Source organism: Saccopteryx leptura, chromosome 12 (assembly GCF_036850995.1).
Source record: "Saccopteryx leptura isolate mSacLep1 chromosome 12, mSacLep1_pri_phased_curated, whole genome shotgun sequence".
NCBI classification, from domain to species: Eukaryota; Metazoa; Chordata; class Mammalia; order Chiroptera; family Emballonuridae; genus Saccopteryx; species Saccopteryx leptura.
In genome coordinates, this window is record NC_089514.1 from 17711489 (window position 1) to 17732704 (window position 21216).

At 47.9% G+C, this 21216-nt stretch overlaps 1 protein-coding gene across 4 annotated transcripts in view; it reads left to right on the plus strand.

Annotated features, from left to right (window-relative positions):
* The window catches only part of CDCA7L (cell division cycle associated 7 like), a 46190-nt gene that overhangs the window by 19785 nt on the left and 5189 nt on the right, over positions 1-21216 (plus strand). For 2 of the 4 annotated variants that reach the window (XM_066354502.1, XM_066354501.1), the window contains exons 2-6: positions 10071-10211; positions 15141-15278; positions 18639-19028; positions 20393-20464; positions 20582-20752. In XM_066354502.1, coding sequence (XP_066210599.1) covers positions 10071-10211; positions 15141-15278; positions 18639-19028; positions 20393-20464; positions 20582-20752 — 912 coding nt within the window. The remainder of the gene's footprint in view (positions 1-10070; positions 10212-15140; positions 15279-18638; positions 19029-20392; positions 20465-20581; positions 20753-21216) is intronic. The other 2 variants (XM_066354503.1, XM_066354505.1) reach the window with 1 other exon arrangement.

A 21216-nucleotide genomic window follows, 5' to 3' on the forward strand; every position in this document is an offset into this window, starting at 1 on the left:
TTTACTTCGTATATACTTTGCAGTGACACTAATAATTTGTCGTATTTGTGGTGTACCATTTTTCCAACTTTTCTTTTTTCCTTTCTAAATTTTGGTTTCTTCCTTGGAGAAGTTTTAAATTGCTCTGTGGTCCATGGTCCTGCTGTTTTCCATTTTGATCCCCTTATTACAGGGGTCGGGAACCTTTTTGACTGAGAGAGCCGTGAACGTCACATATTTTAAAATGTAATTCTGTGAGAGCCATACAATATGTTTAACACTAAATACAAGTAAATGTGTGCATTTTATGTAAGACCAACACTTTTAAAGTACAATAAGTCTCTGAATTCTTTTTATACATAATAACGTTGTCATGCTGTTGCTAACCAATGATGAATAAAGTACTTCTTACCATTAATGCAACTTCTGGTGCTGCATGGTTTTGCTGATGGCTTTGTAGTCTGGTTGATACGTGGTGAGGTTAAGCTTCATGCAGGCGTTGAGACTTCCATCTGTTAAACGTGATCGTAGGTTGGTCTTCACATTCTTTAGAAGTGAGAAAGACTGCTCACATGCATACGTAGAGCCAAACATTGTCAGTACAGCAATACTCACACGCTGCAGTGTGTGGTATGTGACAGGAAGCATGTTCCAAATTTTGACAATCAGCTGGTCTGCGGGTTGAAGATTTTTCATTTCTCCCCACTTGTGTTTGCTCGCCAACTCTGCTTGCTGTCGTGCAAGTCTTTCCAAATCTTCATTCAGTGACTTGAACTTATTCACCCACATGTCTGAGGCCTTTGGGTCAGCAGCTTGTAGCTCAAAATCTCTGACGGAGACACCGGGGATGTAACTTAGGTCGGCGCTGTCCACTGCACATTCGTGTGGATGGGTGATGAACTTAAAAAAGACGAGTGCGCTCACAAAATTCTCCAGAGCACACTTTGAATGACTGCAGGAGATTAGATGTGAAGCCCGCTAGCTGCTGGAGATCAAGATGTTGAGCAGGGTCACTTGCTGTGCATGCATCTTTAAACTCTCCCAGTTTTTCAAAGTAGTAAACGACCGTGATGAAGAGTTCCAGCTTGTTTTCAAATGCAAACACTGCTTGTTAAAGGGATAAGACTGTATTTCCAATGCCTTGCATTTTCACATTGAGCTGGTTCAGATGTTCAGTCATGTCCACGAGATAGTAGAACTTCAGGAGCCACTCAGTGTTAGCTAACTCAGGATGCTCGACGTTTTTTATTTCAAGAAAAGTCCGGATTTCGCTCAGAGAAGCCGTGAAATGGCTGAGCACCTTCCCTCTTGTCAACCAACGCACATTGCTGTGCAGAAGCAGACCAGGATAATTATTCCCAACTTCATCCAGCAGTGTTTTAAACTGGCGATCATTAAAGCTCGGGCAACAATAAAGTTGACCACCTGAATGACCAGCGACATCACCTCACCAAGCTGCTCACCATACATCTGAGCACAAAGCACCTCCTGATGTAGGATGCTGTGAAAACTTAGGATGGGACAAAGAAGCGCTACGAATCCTCTGTTTTTCCCCACCATGCACGGAGCACCATCAGTACACACTGAAATAAGTTTATTCATTGGTAGATTTTTTTCTTTAGCAAACTCAGTGAAAGACTTGAATAAATCCTCCCCTCTTGTTTCTTTCATAGGCAAAACAGCAAGACTTTCCTCACACAGTGTGTCATTGACAGCATACCTTGCAATCACGCTGAACTGGGATATTTGGCTTACCTCTGTTGACTCATCCAAAGCGAGAGAAAAGAATGGTGCTGCATTTATGTCCTTCACTTGTGTTGCCTCAATTTGATTTGCCATCATAATGGTATGATCGTGAAGAGTTCTTGCCGACAGACATGTCTTTTATTCGTTTGATTATCTTGTCTTTATCCGAAGAGTCGTCAAAAAGTTCATTGGCAACATCAAGCATGAATGTTTTGGCATACTCCCCATCTCTGAATGGCTTTCCGTTTCTCACAATTGCTAAAGCACCAGCAAAGCTAGCCGAATTCCAGTCCCCTTGTTGGGTCCAAACACAGAGTTGCTGCTGACTAGCTTGCACTCTGCACAGTAGCTCTTGACATGCTTTCTTCCTGCTCTCCCCCGCTGGATATTTCGATGCAAATGTAGTATGGCATGTGTCGAAGTGCCGCTTTATATTTGACTGTTTCATCAATGCAATTTTATCATTGCATACTAGACACACTGCAGAACCTGCTCTCTCCACAAAGGTGAATTATTCTGTCTATTCCTGCTGAAAAGTACGATACTCATCTTTTTTTCTTTTAGCCATCTTCTTCGTCAAAAGGGTTTCTGCCATTAGCTAGCTGACTACTTGATTAAAAGTAGGGAAGTTTACTTCCTGACCTCACAATGACTCGTGTATGTTATGCATTATCCAATAAAAATTTGGTGTTGTCCCGGAGGACAGCTGTGATTGGCTCCAGCCACCCGCAACCATGAACATGAGCAGTAGGAAATGAATGGATTGTAATACATGAGAATGTTTTATATTTTTAACATTATTTTTTTAATTAAAGATTTGTCTTTGAGCCAGATGCAGCCATCAAGAGAGCCACATCCGGCTCGCGAGCCATAGGTTCCCGACCCCTGCCTTATTATATTGATGCTTAAAGTCCTCTGCACCCAGAGGCCAGCTGCCTTTTCACCTTAACTGTATTCTGCTTTGTGACCATCTGGTTTACAGTGTCAGGACAGAAGTAGAATGGACTGTTTTAGTTCTGCCTGTTTCATTTATTGATAACATCACCCTTCCCCGTCAATTTGTGGGGTTTTCTCTTTCAAATTTTAACTGTCTGTGCTAGGATCCAAATACACACAATCTGGATGTTCCACTATTTCTACTTTTTTTTTTTAAACTAAGGCTTAATTATTTACATGAAAATAGCCCTTTTTTAGTGTTCAGTCCTGTGGCTTTTGATAGATGCCTCCACAATCATCTACCAGTCCTCAGTTTTATCACCCCTTAAAGATTCCCGCTGATCTCCAGCTCCTGGCAACCATGGATGTTTCCTTGTCTCTCTAGTTTTGACCTTCCTAAAATGTCATACAGGTGGAATGAGACAGTCTATCACCTTTGTCGCTTGGCACAATGCATTTGAGATTTATCCATGTCGTTGGGTCTATCCGGGTACGTTTCTATAGTATGGATGTACCCCAGTTTATTCACTAAGTTGCTTTGAATTGTTTCTAGGTTTGGGAATAAAACTGCTAATTATAAGTTTTGTGTGAACATAAGTTTTCTTTCACTTGGGTGACCACGTGGAGCATGTGTGGTCAGGGCATGCTTACCTTTACAAGAAACTGCCAAATTGTTTTCCAAAGTGGCCTTACCACTTTGCACTTCCACCAGCAGTTTATGAGAGTGCCAGTTGCTCCACATCCTTGGCAGCACTAGATATTGTCATGTTTTTTTAAGCCATTGTGATAGGTCAATAGTTGTCTCATTATCGTTTTAATTTGCATTTGCCTAATGACCATGGATGTGGAACATCTTTTCCTCTGCTTATATGCTACACATACGTGTTTGGCAAAGTGTCTGCTCACATCTTTTGTCCATTTTTAAATTGGGTTATTTGCTTTATTACTGAGTTTTGAGAGTTCTTTATAAACTTGATTTGCAGATTTCCTCATTGCCTATTGGCGTGTGTGTGTGTGTGTGTGTGTGTGTGTGAGAGAGAGAGAGAGAGAGAGAGAGAGAGATGACTGTTTTTCGAAGAGCAGACGATCTTAATTTTGATTGTCTAAAAGTCTGCATTGTGCTTCTGGTGTTGTATCAAAGAATTCTTTGTCTTACTCAAGGTCACGAAGATTTTCTCCTGTTTCTTCTAGAAGTTTTATGGCTTTAGATTCTATATTTCAGTCTGGTCCATTTTGAGTTAGTTTTTGTAAATGGTGCAAGGTATGTGTGTTTCTTACAGACCAAGCAAATATAATCGTGAGAGATTTAAGGAAATCACAGGATTTATGTGACACTCCCCTTGCAGTGGGTTGAAGAACTGCTTCCCCTCCGTGTGAACAGTCATTTCCTGGGGCAGGATGGTTAGTTCACCCTGCAGATCCCACTGTCCTTGCTGTCAAAACTGCTTTCAGGCCCTGGCCAGTTGGCTCAGCAGTAGAGCGTCGGCCTGGCGTGCGGGGGACCTGGGTTCGATTCCCGGCCAGGGCACATAGGAGAAGTGCCCATTTGCTTCTCCACCCCCCCCCCTCCTTCCTCTCTGTCTCTTTCTTCCCCTCCCGCAGCCAAGGCTCGATTGGAGCAAAGATGGCCCGGGCGCTGGGGATGGCTCCTTGGCCTCTGCCCCAGGCACTAGAGTGGCTCTGGTCGCGGCAGAGCGACGCCCCGGAGGGCATCACCCCTGGTGGGCGTGCCGGGTGGATCCCGGTCGGGAGCATGCAGGAATCTGTCTGTCTCTCCCCGTTTCCAGCTTCAGAAAAATACAAAAAAAACAAAACAACAACAACAAAAAAACTGCTTTCAGAAACAAGAGGGAAGATGGAAACAATGTGTGCACAAATTCCTTTTATTCTGTCCTTTAGGGCTCACAGTGGAGCCTGTTTCCAGGTGAAATGTGCACACCGGTGTTCCTGGAATAAGAAACATTCCTTGAAGCTTGATCCAAAACCAGCTCTTGAATCAGTGGGCCTTGAAGAGAAGCTCAGTTTGTTTGTTTACCTTCAGAAATTAAATAGAGTATAAATAGTTACTCCTGACTAGGAAGTGGTGTTTCTTAACCTAGGAAGAGTGGATTTAGGTACTAAGATATACAGAAAAGCCTTCATTTAAAAAAAATTATACTTAGTTTTAACATTATGAAAATATTAAGTTAATGACATTATATTCAAAGGTAAGGACATGATTGGGAAGCAGCTGGCAGTGTGAGGCAGCGTTCTCCTTAGAGCTGATTAGTTTTCTTCGTTGAACTTGAACCACAGCTGGGCTGGCAGAGGTGAGGGGGGAATGAGATGCCCAGAGCGCTGCTTGTGTTACTTTCCAGCGTTCAGGAAGCGCTGGGGAGAAAGGCGGGGCCGCAGGCAGCGACTGGGCAGGTCTCTGTGTCTTCGCATCGCTCCGCTGGGCTAGAACAAAGCTGGATTCCTGCCACGTGTGGTTCTGCCCACGGCTCTGTCCCGCCTTTCTCTTAAATTCTGGGTTTGGAGCCCAGTCACGTGGGTCGAGGTGTGGCTGTCCGTCCTATAAGCCTAATTCTGGGCACGAGATGATGTATCTGAACCTGCCTTGGACGGAGGGGTTCGGTTCTCAAACCATGCGCCCTCCGGTAGCATGAGGACTGGGCGAGGTCCAGACTGTCCAGTGAATTTGGAACACATTGTGTTTATTTAAGGAAAGAAAATTGTCCTCACATTTTATAATTAGTTTTAAACTTGTTTACTAAATTTTTTTAAATTGTGGTAAGGCACACATAAAATTTACCATCTTAACCGTTTTTAAGGAGCGCGAAGTAACATTCAAATTACTGCGCAGCCTCCGGAGCATTTTCATTTTGCGAAATTGAAACTCTGCCCATTAAACAGCCACGCCCCGTTGCACCCTCCGCCCAGCCCCTGGCAACCACAATTGGACTTCCTGTGTCTATGAGTGTGATGTCCTATGAGTGGACTCATAAAATATTTGTTTTTGTGACTGGCTCATTCCACTTAGCATAATGTCCTCGAGGCTGTCACATACATGTTGTAGCATGTGACAGCATTTCTTGTTATTTTTTTTAAATTAGTTGATGCTGTTTGTCATTCAGATACTTCTTAAGTGCCTCTAAGTTTACAAGGCTCTGTTGTTGGTGCTGGAGGGGGACCGGGTAAGGAAGAGGGATGCCAGCGAGATCCGAAGTCCACTGAGCGAGCCCCCCGTCTGGGGTGGAGGGTAAGGCATGCACACAGATAGCTGTTATGACGTAGGAACAGTGACAGCCCCCGGGAGAGGAACAGAAAACAGACCCGAATCTTTGTATTTTCAGTGCATTCTGCAGATCAGCGTGAGGGATGACCCTGGAGCTTGTGAGAAATGCAGATTCTCAGGCCCCACCCCACCCCACTGATTCAGACTCTATAGACTTAAAAATATTTTTTAAAATTTTTTATTGGCCCTGGCCAGTTGGCTCAGTGGTAGAGCGTCAGCCCCACATGTGGAAGTCCGGGTTTGATTCCCGGCCAGGGCACACAGAAGTGTCCATCTGCTTCTCCACCCCTCCCCCTCTCCTTCCTCTCTGTCTCTTCCCCTCCCGCAGCCAAGGCTCCATGGGAGTAATGTTGGCCCCGGGCATTGAGGACGGCTCCAGGGCTTCTGCCTCAGGCGCTAGAATGGCTCTGGTTGCAGCAGAGCAACACCCCAGATGGGCTGAGCATTGCCCACTGGTGGGCATACCAAGTGGATGCGGGAATCTGTGTGTCTGCCTCCCCACCCCCCTCCCAGTTTCTCACTTTGGAAAAATACAAAAAAAAAATTTATTAATTTGAGAGGGAGAGAAACATCGATTTGTTGTTGCAATCCATTTATATGTTCATTGATAGATTCTTACCTGTGACCTTGGCATATCGAGGTGATGTTCTCACCAACTGAGCTACCTGGATAGGGCAAAAAAAATTTTTTTTTAATGGAGGTATAATTTACCTATAATATTATATTAGTCTCCAGTGTGCAATGTAATTTTTCAGTATTTGTAGGCTTTCCGTCCTTTTTAAGGCTGAATAATATTCACTGTATGTGTATGTAACATTTTGTTCATCTCTTCATCTGCCTTGGACATCTGGGTGGCTTTTGTGAACAGGGCTGCAATGAACAGGGAAGGGCTATTTTTAATTTCAAGTTTTTCTTTTTACTTAATTTTCTTAACACCTCAGTGTCCCATGCTAATAGTACCAAACCCTAGTAGATAGATGTACTGTGGGTCGTATTTGATGTTTGGTATTTATAAAGTTTTCCTCATGTTCCACCGAGCACCAAGAGTCTGCTGTGTGATTTCCACGAGTGAGCTTGAGACCCAGTCTGCAGGTGTTGTGGTCCTCAGAAGCTGACAGTTTAAAACTGGGACATTTCTCACCACAGTGCTTTGGGAAGGTTGAAGGTCAGACACACTGGACACCCCAGCCCTCCTTCGTTCCTTATCATCTAGTTTTGTGTACCTCTTTTATTCTTATTTAAGTATTAAATGCATGAACTAAACTACCTTTCGGTATATCAGTTTTTTATACTTAAAACGGTCATTAGGGCAGAGAACTGCTTGTTAAATTATTTGAATCCCACCACTGGTTATAACGGGGTTATAACTGGTCAACCTTTTTATACCTACCGCTCGCTTTTGTATCTCTGTTAGTAGTGAAATTTTCTAACCACCCACCGGTTCCACAGTAATGGTGATTTATAAAGTAGGGAAGTAACTTTACTTTATAAAACTTATAAAGCAGAGTTACAACAAGTTAAAGCATATAATAATAATTACTTACCAAGTACTTTATGTCGGATTTTTGCTAAGTTTGGCAGAATAAATCTTTATAAAAACAACTTACTCTAGTTAAATCTATCTTTTTATTTATACTTTGGTTGCTCCACTACCGCCCACCATGAAAGCTGGAATGTTCACTATGGGCAGTAGGGACCAGGTTGATTACCACTGGGTTATAATATTGAATTAAAAAAAAATCGACTAATATACATAGCCGGGGAGGGGGAACAGAGAGGGAAAGACAGGAAGAGAGAACATTATGTTACAGAAAGTTGCAGGCTAGTATATGAAGGAGGAACAGAATGGGAAAATCACCATTTCATAATCCCTACTGCTGTAATTGATTCAGGTGAGAATTGTCAGTGGATACTGAAAGCACTGAGTGAAATGTTACTAGGGAGAAGGATATTCATATCAAACGTCACCCCAGTTATTACTTATCAAATGGAAAGGGGTGAAACTGATCAAATGCAAAGTGTGCAAAAGTATTCTTGCTAAGGAGAAATCTGGTGAGTCCCAGCTGTTGCTCACCCAGCATGACGACTGAAAGGAGAAATAGCCAGAAATGATGTGTCTGAAGGAGCAAGGCAGCAGCTGATCGAGCCTCCAGATTCAACTACCAAGTTGGAAGAAATCCACTGGGTCAGAGGAGTCTGAAATACCAACTTGGGGCTGGGAACAAACAAACTTGGCAAACTGTACAGTCAAATGACCCAGTTTCTTCAAAAATAAGTTGCAAGAAAAAACCCTTTAGTGGAGACATCAGGAACGACTTGAGACATACTAACTACTAGTATGGACCTTATTTGGATGATACAAATAAACTGAGTTAAAACAAGTTAATAAAACTGATCACAGACTGTATATTTGCTGATTATACAGGGTGAGTGATACTGTAACTGCTTCAAAATAATTTCAAAGGAGGGCGTGGAGTAAGGATATTGATGACTCAGGATAAGGCCTGGGCCAGTGACTGCTGGGGTGTCCTCGTGTGCACTATATATACTACTTCATCTACTGATGCGTGCATTCTACAGTTGTGGGGGTTTTTTTGTTTTGTTTTTTTACGGAGACAGAGAGAGAGAGAGAGTCAGAGAGAGGGATAGATAGGGACAGACAGACAGAAACGGAGAGAGATGAGAAGCATCAATCATTAGTTTTTTGTTGCGACACCTTAGTTGTTTATTGATTGCTTTCTCATATGTGCCTTGACCGTGGGCCTTCAGCAGACCAAGTAACCCCTTGCTCGAACCTGGGTCCTCTGCATCCCAGTCCGACGCTCTCTCCACTGCGCCACCACCTGGTCAGGCCATTTTAAAATTTTTATAATTACATTTTTAAAAGCTACTAATTAATAAGAGTAACCTGACATTTTGTACCTCATTATGGCACATGCACAGAATTGTTTTAAAAAATATGTAACTTTCATCAGGGATTCTACAAGACAGGTAGGTGTCTTGGGCTATCTAAAAAATGGCAGTGTTAGGAAAAAAGCAGCAACAACAAAATAATCAGATACAACGCACGGTCCTTGCTTACAGGAATCCTGTTTCCCCCCAAAAGTTACAAAAGGCATTTTGGGGACAGTTGCCGACCTTTAAATACGGACTCCTGATAAAGGGTATCATGGAATTCCTGTTAATTATTTTGTATGGTATGGTTATGGTTTTGTGGTTCTGTAGGAGAAAGTCCTTATTTTGGGGCAGCGGGTGCTGAAATATTTTAGGGTGATGTCTGCAGATTGCTTTGAACATACATGGGTTAGGTCGGCTCATGTTAAATCGCTGTTTTTCTAGGTCAGAAATGGTCAAATATCAGCCAGTGCCTATGGTTCAAACTAGTACTTGTTGAAGGAGAGAGAAAGCAAATGTGGTGACAAATGGGGTGCCATGTGACTAATATGCAAATATTTGTACTGTTCTTCCCCCTTTCCCTGAGTTTTCACTTTTTTGAAATAAGGAGTTGGGAACAAGTAGGTAGTCCTCATACAAAAATGAATTCTTGGCAGACACGGGTTTGTTCAGTTAAGCTTGCCGGCAGCCTTCTCCCTGGGAGTCATTGCTTATGGTAATAGCGTTCATTTTGGAAATATAAAACTCTACAATTGATTCCAAATATAGAAAAGAAGGAAAGCTATTTCATTGTGTGAATTTTCATATTTGAGTCAGCTTAGGAGAAAGAACAGGAAAATAAAGAAGGGGAGATGGGGATGAAGAAAAGAGCGCAGTAACAGCTTGCGGCGTCTTTATGCCACAGGTGACGTTTAAGGACAGACCCACTGTGGGAGAAAACTAGCTCAGAAACCGATGCTGCTTTTCTCGCTTTTTGCCAAGGGATCAAAGATGGCTTCTTGACATGCTCTGTAGGATAGGCTGTATCTCTAGAATTTGAAGAAGTCTTATCCTCACCCGCCTCCCCTTGTTGCTGCCTGAGGTGTGAGCTGAAGTACATTTTGCTCAAGTTACTGGGGGCTGCTGGGCCACCAAGGCGGATTGAAGTTACGAGATGGTAATCCATCTCCTCCTCTTCCCACAGTTTCCCAAAGTGATTTATAACAATCCCTGGTTTTCTTTTTCAAATCCAAAACAGATCCCTAAAGAAGTGGCTGACATCTTCAATGCCCCTAGCGATGATGAAGAGTTTGTCGGTTTCCAAGATGACGTTCCCATGGGAACCCCCTCATCGGAGGAGAGCTGCGACAGTTTTGACTCCCTGGAGTCAGGGAAACAGGTACGGATGCTTCCCTTCGAGGCAGGCAAGGTCGTCTGGAAGCCTGGATCTTAGTTCAGACACTCTTCTTTGAACATGGTCGGAGTTTGGTGCCGCCGTGCCAGTTAATGGTCCAGCATTTTATTCTAGAAGATTTATGCCTTCCTGTTTTAAGAAACTGGTGATGAGTACCTAACTCACTTTTTCTATGTAAATTCTTATGTACAATAATTTTTTTTTTAATAAAGGGGACCTCACACGATCATACCCATTTTCTGTGCCACCTATGGCGAAGCTGTATTCAGGGTTCCCCCGGGGCTGGTAGGAGGAGAAGGCTGCCCCTCGTGGCACTGGCTCACGCCATGCTGTGGGTACCACAGGACAATTGTGTCTCTGCTCCAGTAGTGTGGTTCTGTCACCACCTCCCTCTTGGAATGGCTGGGGAGGGCACTCGTCTTTCTTTAATTACTTTGCTCTGTGGCACACACAAGTTAGAGCTCTCTGGGAGTTAGATTCCTGGAGGTTTATACTGTGCCTTAGTGAGAGCAGGGCTCACCAAAATGTCTAGCCTTCCTGAGCATTTTCTTCTGAGTTCACTGTGGCACTCAGAATTCCTCATTCTCCCTCGACCGTGGTCTCTCTTGAAAAGGCTATAAATTAAACCCACTCTGCTTTACCCGGGCAAGGACAGGAAGGGAAGCAGTTTAATTACACATGAGTGCAGGGGCTGCTTGATGAACGGCAGGCTGTGTGTCTGTCCTTCCTGGGGGCCGCCTGCTTCCTCTCCCTCGTTCTCTTCCTCTCAGTGACACCTTTTGTTCTTTGTTGCCCTCTCCGTTTCCCGTCCCCGCGTGCATGTTCTCCAAGGTTTTATCCTCAGACCTGTTCACGGAGTGGTCTTAGTGACGGGCCTGGTTTCAGCTCTTCATCTCCGAGTTCTGAGGCTTGGCTTCCCTCTCTAGCCCCACATGTATTTATTTCTGACTGCCGGCTGGACCAGTCCTGATCATTCAAGGGAAATCTGAAACTCCCCCACCCTCTCCCCGGGCGTCTGTCTGGCTTCCCCGTTCCCAGCTCCATCTCTGGGGGTTCTCGACTCTTCCTCCTCTTCTCCTGTCTCCCTTCCTGGAGTCGGCGGATCGTCTCACCTCCGTCCCCTGCCCTCTATTCTTTCTTGTCCTTAGCTCGGCTGTGGGTCTGAGCTGTGGTCATGATCCTCCCTTTCTCAGAAATCACCGGGCTCTCCGTCCGAGCGTGGCCAGGCAGTGAGGCACAGTGAGCCCGCTGGGTCCCTCGTGAGGGGGTCTGAGCAGAGCAGGACCTGGGCAGAGAGCTGAGCACAAGCCTGGGGCTCAGGAGGCTTTAGGAACAAAGCCGCTGCCTTGGCTGCTGGGCCAGCTGCTCCTTCTGTGTGGTCAAGCCCGCCTGTCCCCCTGCTCCCCCCGCATGCCTCACCAAGGCGGCCCGTGACAGGAGGGTTTTCATAAAGATTGCACTTAATTCATGTCCCTCTCTGGAAAGATGTCCCTGCTATATTATTCCCATTTTACAGGAGATGAAGTTGAAGCTCAGGGTGAAGTAACTCTCCCAAGACCCCACAGCTGCCAGGTGGCTGAGCTGGGACGGTCCCCGTCTGTCAGCACCACTTCCCACCCTCTGACTCCCACCGCCCTCCTTGCCTGGGAGCTGCGCAGGCCAGGACTGTGTGGAATCCCCCCAGACACTCTCTGCCATGTGCACACTGGTCTCTGCTGTCCATCCTGTGTGCTCGCTCCTCGTTCTAGACCCTATCCTAGTGCAGGTCCAGTTCAAATGTTGCTTCTTCCAGGAAGTCTTACTGGATTTTCTTTTTGTTCTGAGCACCATTGTGCCTGTGTCTCCCTTCTGACACTGACCCTCGCTGTGGTTACTTGTGGACCTGTTCGGCTCCCCCACTAAAATGATAAGCCTCATCATGGAAGGGACCTCACACTTGAATGGTGTTTTCTCGCTTCCCTGGCTCGGACTGCTTACTGGTGCTGCTGCCCCTCCCTCCTGTTTCATGCACCCAGCTGCCGCTGCTGTGAATGAGCTCCTGGGGGGGGGGGGGGGATTGGCATGGGATGCTTGTCTGCCTTTGTACAACCCGCCCTCGCTTTCTAGTCTGTGTCTTCATGTCACATCAGCTTCCCAGTAAAAAGGCAGCCACTCTCTTAGTTCTGATGAGTTATTTGCTTCAGTCCTTCATCATGGTGACCAAGGTTCCTAACATATTGCCTAGTATTGCTCTAAAAAAGTAACAGATGGCCTGACCAGGCGGTGGCGCAGTGGATAGAGTGTCGGACTGGGATGTGGAGGACCCAGGTTCAAGACCCCAAGGTCACCAGCTTGAGCCCAAGGTCGCTGGCTTGAACAAGAGGTCACTCGGTCTACAGTAGCCCCCCTAGTCAAGGCACATATGAGAAATCAATCCATGAACAACTAAGGAGCCGCAACGAAGAACTGATGTTTCTCACCTCTCACCCTTCCTGTCTGTCCCTATCTGTCCCTCTCTCTGACTCTCTCTGTCTCTGCCACACACACACAAAAAGTAGCAGATGGATCCCAGAGAGCTAAGAGCTACGTGAGGGCTGTGACCCCGAGTGCAGCGAGGCCGTGTGGAGTGCACATCTGCTTCCTGAAGACCCACATTGAAAACTGCTGACCCCGTGTGCAGTAGGAGAATAAAGTCGTAGGCTGTGGTTTAGGACTGTGGCTAAGTTGTTCTTTTGTCAGAACTGGCCACCAAAGGTACCGATTGCTCCCAGGCTGACCACTGCCCTGTCAGTCCAGCTCGCAAGATAGGAACAGCCAGAAGGTGGGTGCTTGGCCGCTGTAAGGCCTGACCTGTGGGTAGGGGATGACATTTACACATAGACCCCTTGCCCCAAAACAGCCTGCAGGGGCCGGCTCAGGGCTCTGGGAACAGATGTTTCCTGGCCTCGGAGGTAGCAAGTTCTTGGTGGGTTTCCTCGGGAGATAGCTCTCTTCCTTAATCATAAATCCTTGTCTGTGGCTTCCCCACCCTGACCCCACCCCCTCGGGGCCGCTCTAACAGCCGAGAGAAGCTGCACAGACTTGTGCTCAGTATGTGTCGCAGTGCTGACTTGAGTCTCCCTTAAACACAATTTGAATTTCACTTAGAGGAAACTTTGTGCATGTGTGTATGTGCGTGCGTGTATGTGTGCGCGTGCCTGCGTGTGTGTGTGTGTGTGTGTGTGTGTGTGTGTGTGTGTTTCAAGCAGCTGCACCACAGCTGTCAACAGAGGAACTAAGTAATTTAGCTCCAAGGCGACTCACTCCAATTACCCATAATAATTTATAGGGGACATTTTTAAGCTTAAAAAAGTGCTGGATAGAAGTACTTCTTTTTCCCTTGTATGTTTTCCCACTCGTCTGTTATATCTGTTTTTCTCCAGAGACAACCTGAGCTCGAAGAAGTCTATAATTAAAGCCAGGGAAAGGCATGATGGGGGTGGGGGTAAAGATGCTCCAGCCGAGTGTGGTACGGTGGGGGGTGTCACTGTACCAGGTGTGGGAGGAAGAGGCGTCAGGGCCGCTGGGGACGTGGACTCGGCCCTAGGTGGCGGCTTGGAGGAGGCTGTGGGTGGGTCTCCTTTCTGAACTGCATGCTTTCTGTTCCCTCGCCTTTCTTTCAAGCCTGCCTTTTAGAGAACCCAGTTTCCTCCTTTCTTTCCGTTCAAAAAAAAAAAAAAGGTCTTTAATGAGAAACGCCCTCCTTTTTGAAGAGTCAGTCACGTAACATCCTCCTCCTGCTCACTTGCTACCTGTCGGGGCTTGCTGGCCTCTGGCCACCTGGGCTCTCCAGGGGGGGCATGGAGGGTGGGGGTGTCCCTCCCACCAGCCTGAGGCAGTTGGTTTGGGAGCCACTGCAGACACCTTGGCCGGCTGTAGGGGGCAGGGAGTGCCGGTGTACTCCCTTTCCTCCAGGGAAACCTGGGTCTGTGAAGGGGAGGAGGCCGCTCACCCACTGGGAGGAGAGGGGCCTTGGTGGCTATTGCGGGGAAAGCCGTGGGGGGGGGGGCGGGTCTTCCCCCAGGTCGTCTCCCCGCGGCTTTGCGGTTCTGTGTGAAAGGTGACATCCCTGATGGCCAGCCGGCTGGCCGGAGAAACCGAGTCCCAGACGCACTTCCCGGTCAGACAGGAAGCTGAGAGAGGCTGCGGACATGGAGTTTTTAAAATCATTCAGTCTGTGGGTCTGAATCTCTAAGGCAGGGGTCCCCAAACATTTTACACAGGGGGCCAGTTCACTGTCCCTCAGACCGTTGGAGGGCCAGACTATATAAAAAACTATGAACAAATGCCTATGCACACTGCACATATCTTATTTTAAAGTAAAAAAACAAAACGGAAACAAATACAATATTTAAAATAAAGAACAAGTAAATTTAAATCAACAAACTGACCAGTATTGCAATGGGAACTATGGGCCTGCTTTTGGCTAATGAGATGGTCAATGTCCGATTCCATATTTGTCACCACTGCTAGCCGTAACGAGCGATACAAGTGTGCGGCACCTCCACATACAGTACTCCTGTGCTCCTCTCACTGACCACCAATGAAAGAGGTGCCCTTTCCGGAAGTGCGGCGGGGGCCGGATAAATGGCCTCAGGGGGCCGCAGTTTGAGGACCCCTGCTCTAAAGGCTATCGGAAATGTGTGTGTTTGTGTGTGTGTGCGCACATGCACGCTCGTATGTTGTAGTAAAACATACTTAATATTTACCATTTTAACTATTTTTAAGTGCAAACAAGTTCCCACTTTCTTGCCAGCAGGACACTAAGTGGCAGAAAGAACACTCCCAGCGTTAGATGCTGTCCAGCGTCTCAGACAGACGCTCTGGACCCGTTAAACCATAGCTCCCGTTGCCTCTGTTACTTCTTTTCCTGTGACACGTGCGTGTTTAATTTAGCAGGATGTGCACTTCCGTTCCAAATACTTCACAGAAGAGCTCAGAAGAATTTTCATCGACGACACTGACTCGGAGACGGAGGATTTTGAGGGATTTACCCAGAGTGACCTGAACGTCAGCAGCAAGCCAGACGTGAAGGTACCGCTGTCCAACACGAGGGAGTGCGGGCTGTCATAGTCGTAATCCCGTCTGAACGGATGTTTATCTTACGAGCCTGTGAGCAAAATACATATAAAAATTGCTATTCTAAGGTGAATCCTTGGTCACCGGTCTATTCTTCTTAGTGAAAATCCAGTTGTCTTTCCTTGCTTTGGAATTGGGATGGGGACATCCCAGATGCACCTTAATGTCCTTGTCAAAGGCTTTCTGGAACCTCTTTTATCTGAAAAGAGGAGGGTCTATCTGGGAGTAATAAGTTCTTTAAAGTTGGGTGTGTGAAGTAATGTTCTTGAGTTCTAGTGAATTCGGCCAAGATTCAGCTGCGTATAGTCTGGGAGTTTTCCCTGTGCTTTCTCGACTTGGAGTTTGAGGTGCTTTCTAACGAGAAAGATGTTCTGAGCTGCCTGATTCAGAGAAATCTCTTGTCGCTTTGCCATGGAGAGACTTGCTGGTTGATCTCTTCCTAGTATTCCCTGCGCTTAGGCCAGCTGACTGCTGACTGGTATTTGAATCTCAGGGTAACTTTGTGAAGAACAGCCTTTGGCTTTGTTTTTCTAGGCATAAAAGTGTTTTCTGCTAACTAAAAATAGCATACATTGATTCCTCAAATCAATGAACCACTTCCTGTTTCGTTCTCAAGATAAAGGGTACAGGTTGAGACTCTTCATGATCAGAAATGCCTAAGGGACCTCTTGTGGCTTGGAACCTCTGTAGACGTTTAAATAAGCTGTAACTAGTCCGTCCCCTGTTCTTAGGGGGGACTTAAGGCCCGAAGGCCCCAGCGGTAGGCTGCCTCATACGGTGGTGATTTTTCCTCCCCGTGAATAGCAGCACTGAGCAGTTTCAAACTGTGGGCCCACCCCGCCCTTGCCTTTCTTCCCACGAGCTGTTCTGGCCAGCAAGCCTCCCATTGTTGTCCAGCGAGACACTTAGTTCCTTCCAAACCCCTAACGGTGTCATCTTGGTGACTTATTTATCTTCTCTTCTTCAGCTACGTGATGTTTGGTTATGCAAAGAATTTGTGTTTCCAGCGCAGTCAATACCCCAAAAGTGTCCCCCTCCTCCCACGCTCTCAGTCTGTAAATTTAGGGTATGCATTGCGACATGTTACCTTGACTGATACAACTCATAGCTCGGGGCAGGTCCACCTGCAAATTTTCTTTTAAAATTTGGTGAGAAAATAAGCCTTGTTGCCTCCCCCTCTCCCCCTACCTCCCCAGTGAGAGCTGGTGAGACCACCTTCTCTGGCAGAAGTAATGTGGTGAGACCACATTACTCTAACTCCGTGATGATGAACCTTTTTATAAAAACCGCCCACTTTTGCAGTGCTGGTCAACCTGGTCCCTCCTACCCACTAGTGGGCGTTCCAGCTTTCATGGTGGGCGGTAGCGGAGCAACCAAACGGTGCCGCAATTGGCCCACCATGAAAGCTGGACCGCCCACTAGTGGGCGGAGGGACCAGGTTGACCAGCACTGCAAAAGTGGGTGGTTTTTATAAAAAGGTTCGCCATCAGGGCTCTAGCTGCTGCCTCGTGGTCATCTAGCCAGAGGGGAGACAGCGGGGTGCTAGCCCTCACGTACTTCCCTTGGGTCTGTGTGTCCACGGTGCTTTTAGTTTGTTCTCTCCCTGCTTTAGTCCTTAGTAAGCTGCTTGCGTCCTTGGTAAGGAGAGGTGGTTTAGATGAAGATTATGATAAATCAAGTCAATCCAGGGATATTTCCTCTGAGCTTCTCTGACAGTGTGTCTGAAAATTGGATTCCCCTGCAGCCGACCATTTTTAATTCCAAAGCTACTAATGTAGGACGTTCAGGATATTAAAAGAAAAATGAGTGCAGTGTTGTTTGATTTCTCTACTTGGCTTGTGGGTTGATATCTAGACCACGGTTGGGCAGTTTCTGTATTTTTCCCCCTCCCTCTGCCTTATTTTTACCTTGAATGTGCTAGAATTTGGGGGGTGGTCCCTGAGGAGGAAGCAGAGTCAGGTAGGTGAGTCCTGGGCCCACCTGGGGGCTGCGTGCCACTCTCCTTACAGTGACCCCATTGTCCAAGGTCCTGGACTCCAACCTGCCAGCATGTGGTCCAGGAAAGATGCCCTTGATCTCGTTATGTAAGCCTCTTTCTATTGTTACTGGTAGTCTCTCCGCCTCTGAGCTGTTACCCCGTCACCTGGGTAATGTCACCTTGCCATTGCCTTCCATTCTCACTGTGTTCTTGAGAAACCTGAGTTACGATTTAATGGTGGAGACCTGTACTGAGTGGAGTTTGAAAATTGGGAGAGTTTCTTTTCATTTTATTTTTTGTAGTTTTCTGAAGTGAGAAGCAGGGAGGCAGAGAGACAGACTCCCGCATGCACCCGACCAGGATCCACCCAGCATGCCCACCAGGGGGCGATGCTCTGCCCATCTGGGGTGTTGCTCCATTGCAACCGGAGCCATTCTAGCACCTGAGGCGGAGGCCATGGAGCCATCCTTAGTGCCCGGGCCACCTTTGCTCCAATGGAGCCTTGGCTGCGGGAGGGGAAGAGAGAGAGAGGAAGGAGAGGGGGAAGGATGGAGAAGCAGATGGGCGCTTCTCCTGTGTGCCCTGGCTGGGAATCTAACCTAGGACTTACACGTCAGGCTGACGCTCTACCACTGAGCCAACTGGCCAGGGCCTTGGGAGAGTTTCTTGAGCTGACTGAACGGGTGACCTACGGAGCTGTCTGACCCCATGCCCCCCACCCCCACCTCATGGCACTGCGGTCACAGAAAAGGGAATGAGGACCCAACGTGTCCCCGAGAGGTGGCCCCTCAGGCCCCAGGGGCAGCTCAGCCTGCTTCTTTCACCTCATGAGTCATAGTCCCGCTACTTAGGGCAGAGTCGTCTGTCTTGGGCCATGCACACCCTTAGCGTGAGTCTTCCCCGTGTTACTCAGCTTCCCGATGTGCCAGCTTGGCCGTTTGCTGTGGAGGAGCCTGGTTTGTCGTCCTTCCCTTCCAGCCTGATGCTCTGAGTGGAGCCCACCGGGCCAATGGCTGAGACTTCGCGTTTCTGCTAAGCCCTCAGAAGCTGCTGGGGCTCCTGGGACCACACTCGGAGAGGAGCCCCTGGTCGCAGCTGCAGACCTCGGAGAGGCACCCGTTGGGGTGGGCAGGGCACAGTGCTACAGTGCTGGTGGTAGTGCCCGCCTCTGATCAACCTATCGCAGACGCCTTGAGCACTGAACTGAAGAGGTCCGGCGGACTCACAAGGAGAAGCTCTCAGCTGTGTATTATTTTCCTGAGATAACGTCAGAGTGGTTTTAAATAGGTCTTTTTGTAAGTGTGTTATCAGACAACTTCTTTTTCTTATTTCGTTAGCTCGGGGAGTCCGATCTGAGTGATGACAGCCAGGCATCGTCTGGGTCCGAGGAGGAGGAGGAGGGGGAAGAAGAGGAAGAGGAGGAGGAGGCCGTGCCCAGGAGAAGCAGGCCGAGGAGAAGCAGTATTGGCCTCCGCGTAGCCTTGCAGTTCCCCAGCAAGAAGCCAGCCAAGAAGCCCGGCAGAGACAGCCCTCCCAAGCCGCTCTTGTCCAGCTCCCGGTTCCGGGACAAGAAGAAAGGCGTCCTTGGGAGAAGTCAAGGCTGCCAGCAAGGACAGGAGAGAGGAGATTCTGCCTCGGAGTCTGAGGACGGCTCCAGGGGGGAGAGCCAGGAGAGCTCCGATGCGCTGCTGAAAAGGACCATGAACATCAAGGAGAACAAAGCCATGGTAAGGCCCCACGAGGGCCCTCTGGGCACCGGCCCCGGGTCCGGCCAGCAGCTGCCGCCTTGGCTGCTGCTGGGCAATGTGCCCTGGCGGCTGTGTACCCTGTCCCCCTGCAGCCAGGCGGTTACTCCTTGCTAGCTCTGGTCTGGGAACAGAAAGGGACTCCCAGCACCATGTTCAGCTCCTGACACTGTGCCGTGAACTGATGCCACTTACTGCTTGTCGAGTGAGGTTGTAACCGGAGCGGTTTCGGAGCTGGAGGGAGCTGAGCAGCTGGCCTGTCCCCGCAGAAGGAAGCTGGGGGCAGAGGTCGGGGAGCCCATGAGGAGTAGCTGTGTGCGGGTCAGGCAGGCGTCTGTCGGCCCTGACACCTGTGCTTTCAAGACATGACCTTGAGGGATGGAAGAGGCCCAGGTAGTAAAACAGCTTTCAAATGTCCTCACGAGAAGAATCCGTGGGACATGGTGAAATCTGTTTTGGGTAGTTTTTCCTGTACGTGGTCAATAACAGTGGCCAGCCTTATAGTTTTGTATATAAGAATACAAGTTGGTAGAATTTAAAAAGGAATTCTGCCAATTGCTTTTAGTGGGTTGGCTTTTGGTGGATGTTTCCCTTTAATATTTTCTTTTTTAAAAAGAGTTACATAGTGATGCTGTATATACAGTCTTACATATTTAATAAGTTAATAGAAAGCTTACTTTTGGGTAAACTTTATCCTGAAGCATATTTGTGCTTATTAGCTAAGGGAAATTTTTAACACTGTTTCTGTCCACATTTTGAAAATAAGAATTACGTTTTTCATGATCTTTTAGTGACACCGTCCATTTATATAAATCTAAAACTAAAGAGAATCCTAATGAAGTTGCATATTGGCATATTACTCACTGCCTGTTACGAAATGTTTTCAGAAATTATTTTCATTGATAAGAACTTCACCGGCTTCGTTTTCTGGAGCTCTGAATAACTCTCAGAATGGTCTGAGTGAGCCTTTTCTGTTACGAACATGATGAAACTTGGCTCAGGTGTGCAGAACGGCATTCTGGAGTCACACTGCTAATCAGTGGCCCAGTCCGGCGTTCAGCCCGATGCTCTGGCCGTGGTCACTTCAGGACAGGTTTTCTCTTGTCCCGCCCTCACGTAAGGAACGGGCGCGGAGTTTATTCCCGTGAACAGTGACATCCGCATCTCTCCTCTGCCGAGAGGAATCTGTACATGTGAGGTTAACCTTAGAGCAGCCGTGGAGGTCTGCGGTGCACCCCGTCAGCCAGACGCCTCCGGGCTGCAGAGCTGACGACTTGCGATGAGGTGTGAGGTGAGCCGGACGCAGGAGTGTTCACGTGCGGCCCTTTCTCTCTTCTGAACTGCAGCTTGCTCAGTTATTGGCGGAACTGAACTCGGTGCCAGACTTCTTCCCGGTCCGAAGCCCAAACTCAGCTTCTGTAAGTGCTGTACTCTTTTATCAGCGTTTACTCCAGAACCGATGGACGGCATCGAGGGCTGGGTGGCTCGTATTCCGGGAAGCCCCCAGCCACGCCTGTCTGTGCTCTCCCTTTCAGAAGAAGAGGACCGTCCGGCGGGCCTTCTCGGAGGGGCAGATCCCCCGGCGCATGAACCCCACCCGGAGCGCGCGGCCGCCCGAGAAGTTCGCGCTGGAGAACTTCACTCTCTCGGCCTCCATGTTCGCGGACGAGTTTTACAGTTTCAAAAGGAGGAAGACCATCAGTGGGGTATTTTCTGACCATCGTGAACAAATAACTCTTTGTCTGAGCCAGCGGTCCCCTAACCTCCAGCGTTCACCCTGGTCGCCCCAGGGCTGGTAAAAAGTGCTGAGCTTCTGTCTCGGTAGAGCCGCAGCCGCTGAGAATGTGCATTTCCATTCATTCCCAGATGGTTGTGCTCCCGAGACCACCCCCTGAGAGGCCCTGCTCTAACTTTTAGCTAAGCCCCGTGGAGGAGCAGAGCGGCTCAGTGGTCAGGAGCCCAGCTTACTCTCCAGTGCAGGCAGCCCTGGCCTGCTACCGGCTCCAGCCAGCTTTGTGGGTGTGTTTGGGGAAAGGACAGTGATCCTGCTTGGCCTTTGTCCTTTGTTCTAGGCGAGAGGCGGTTCAGGTGCCTTCCTGCGGGAGGGAGAAAAACTGGACACTTCCCGTTGGTGGGTGTGGCTGTTCACTGCGGTCCTCAGAGTTGACAG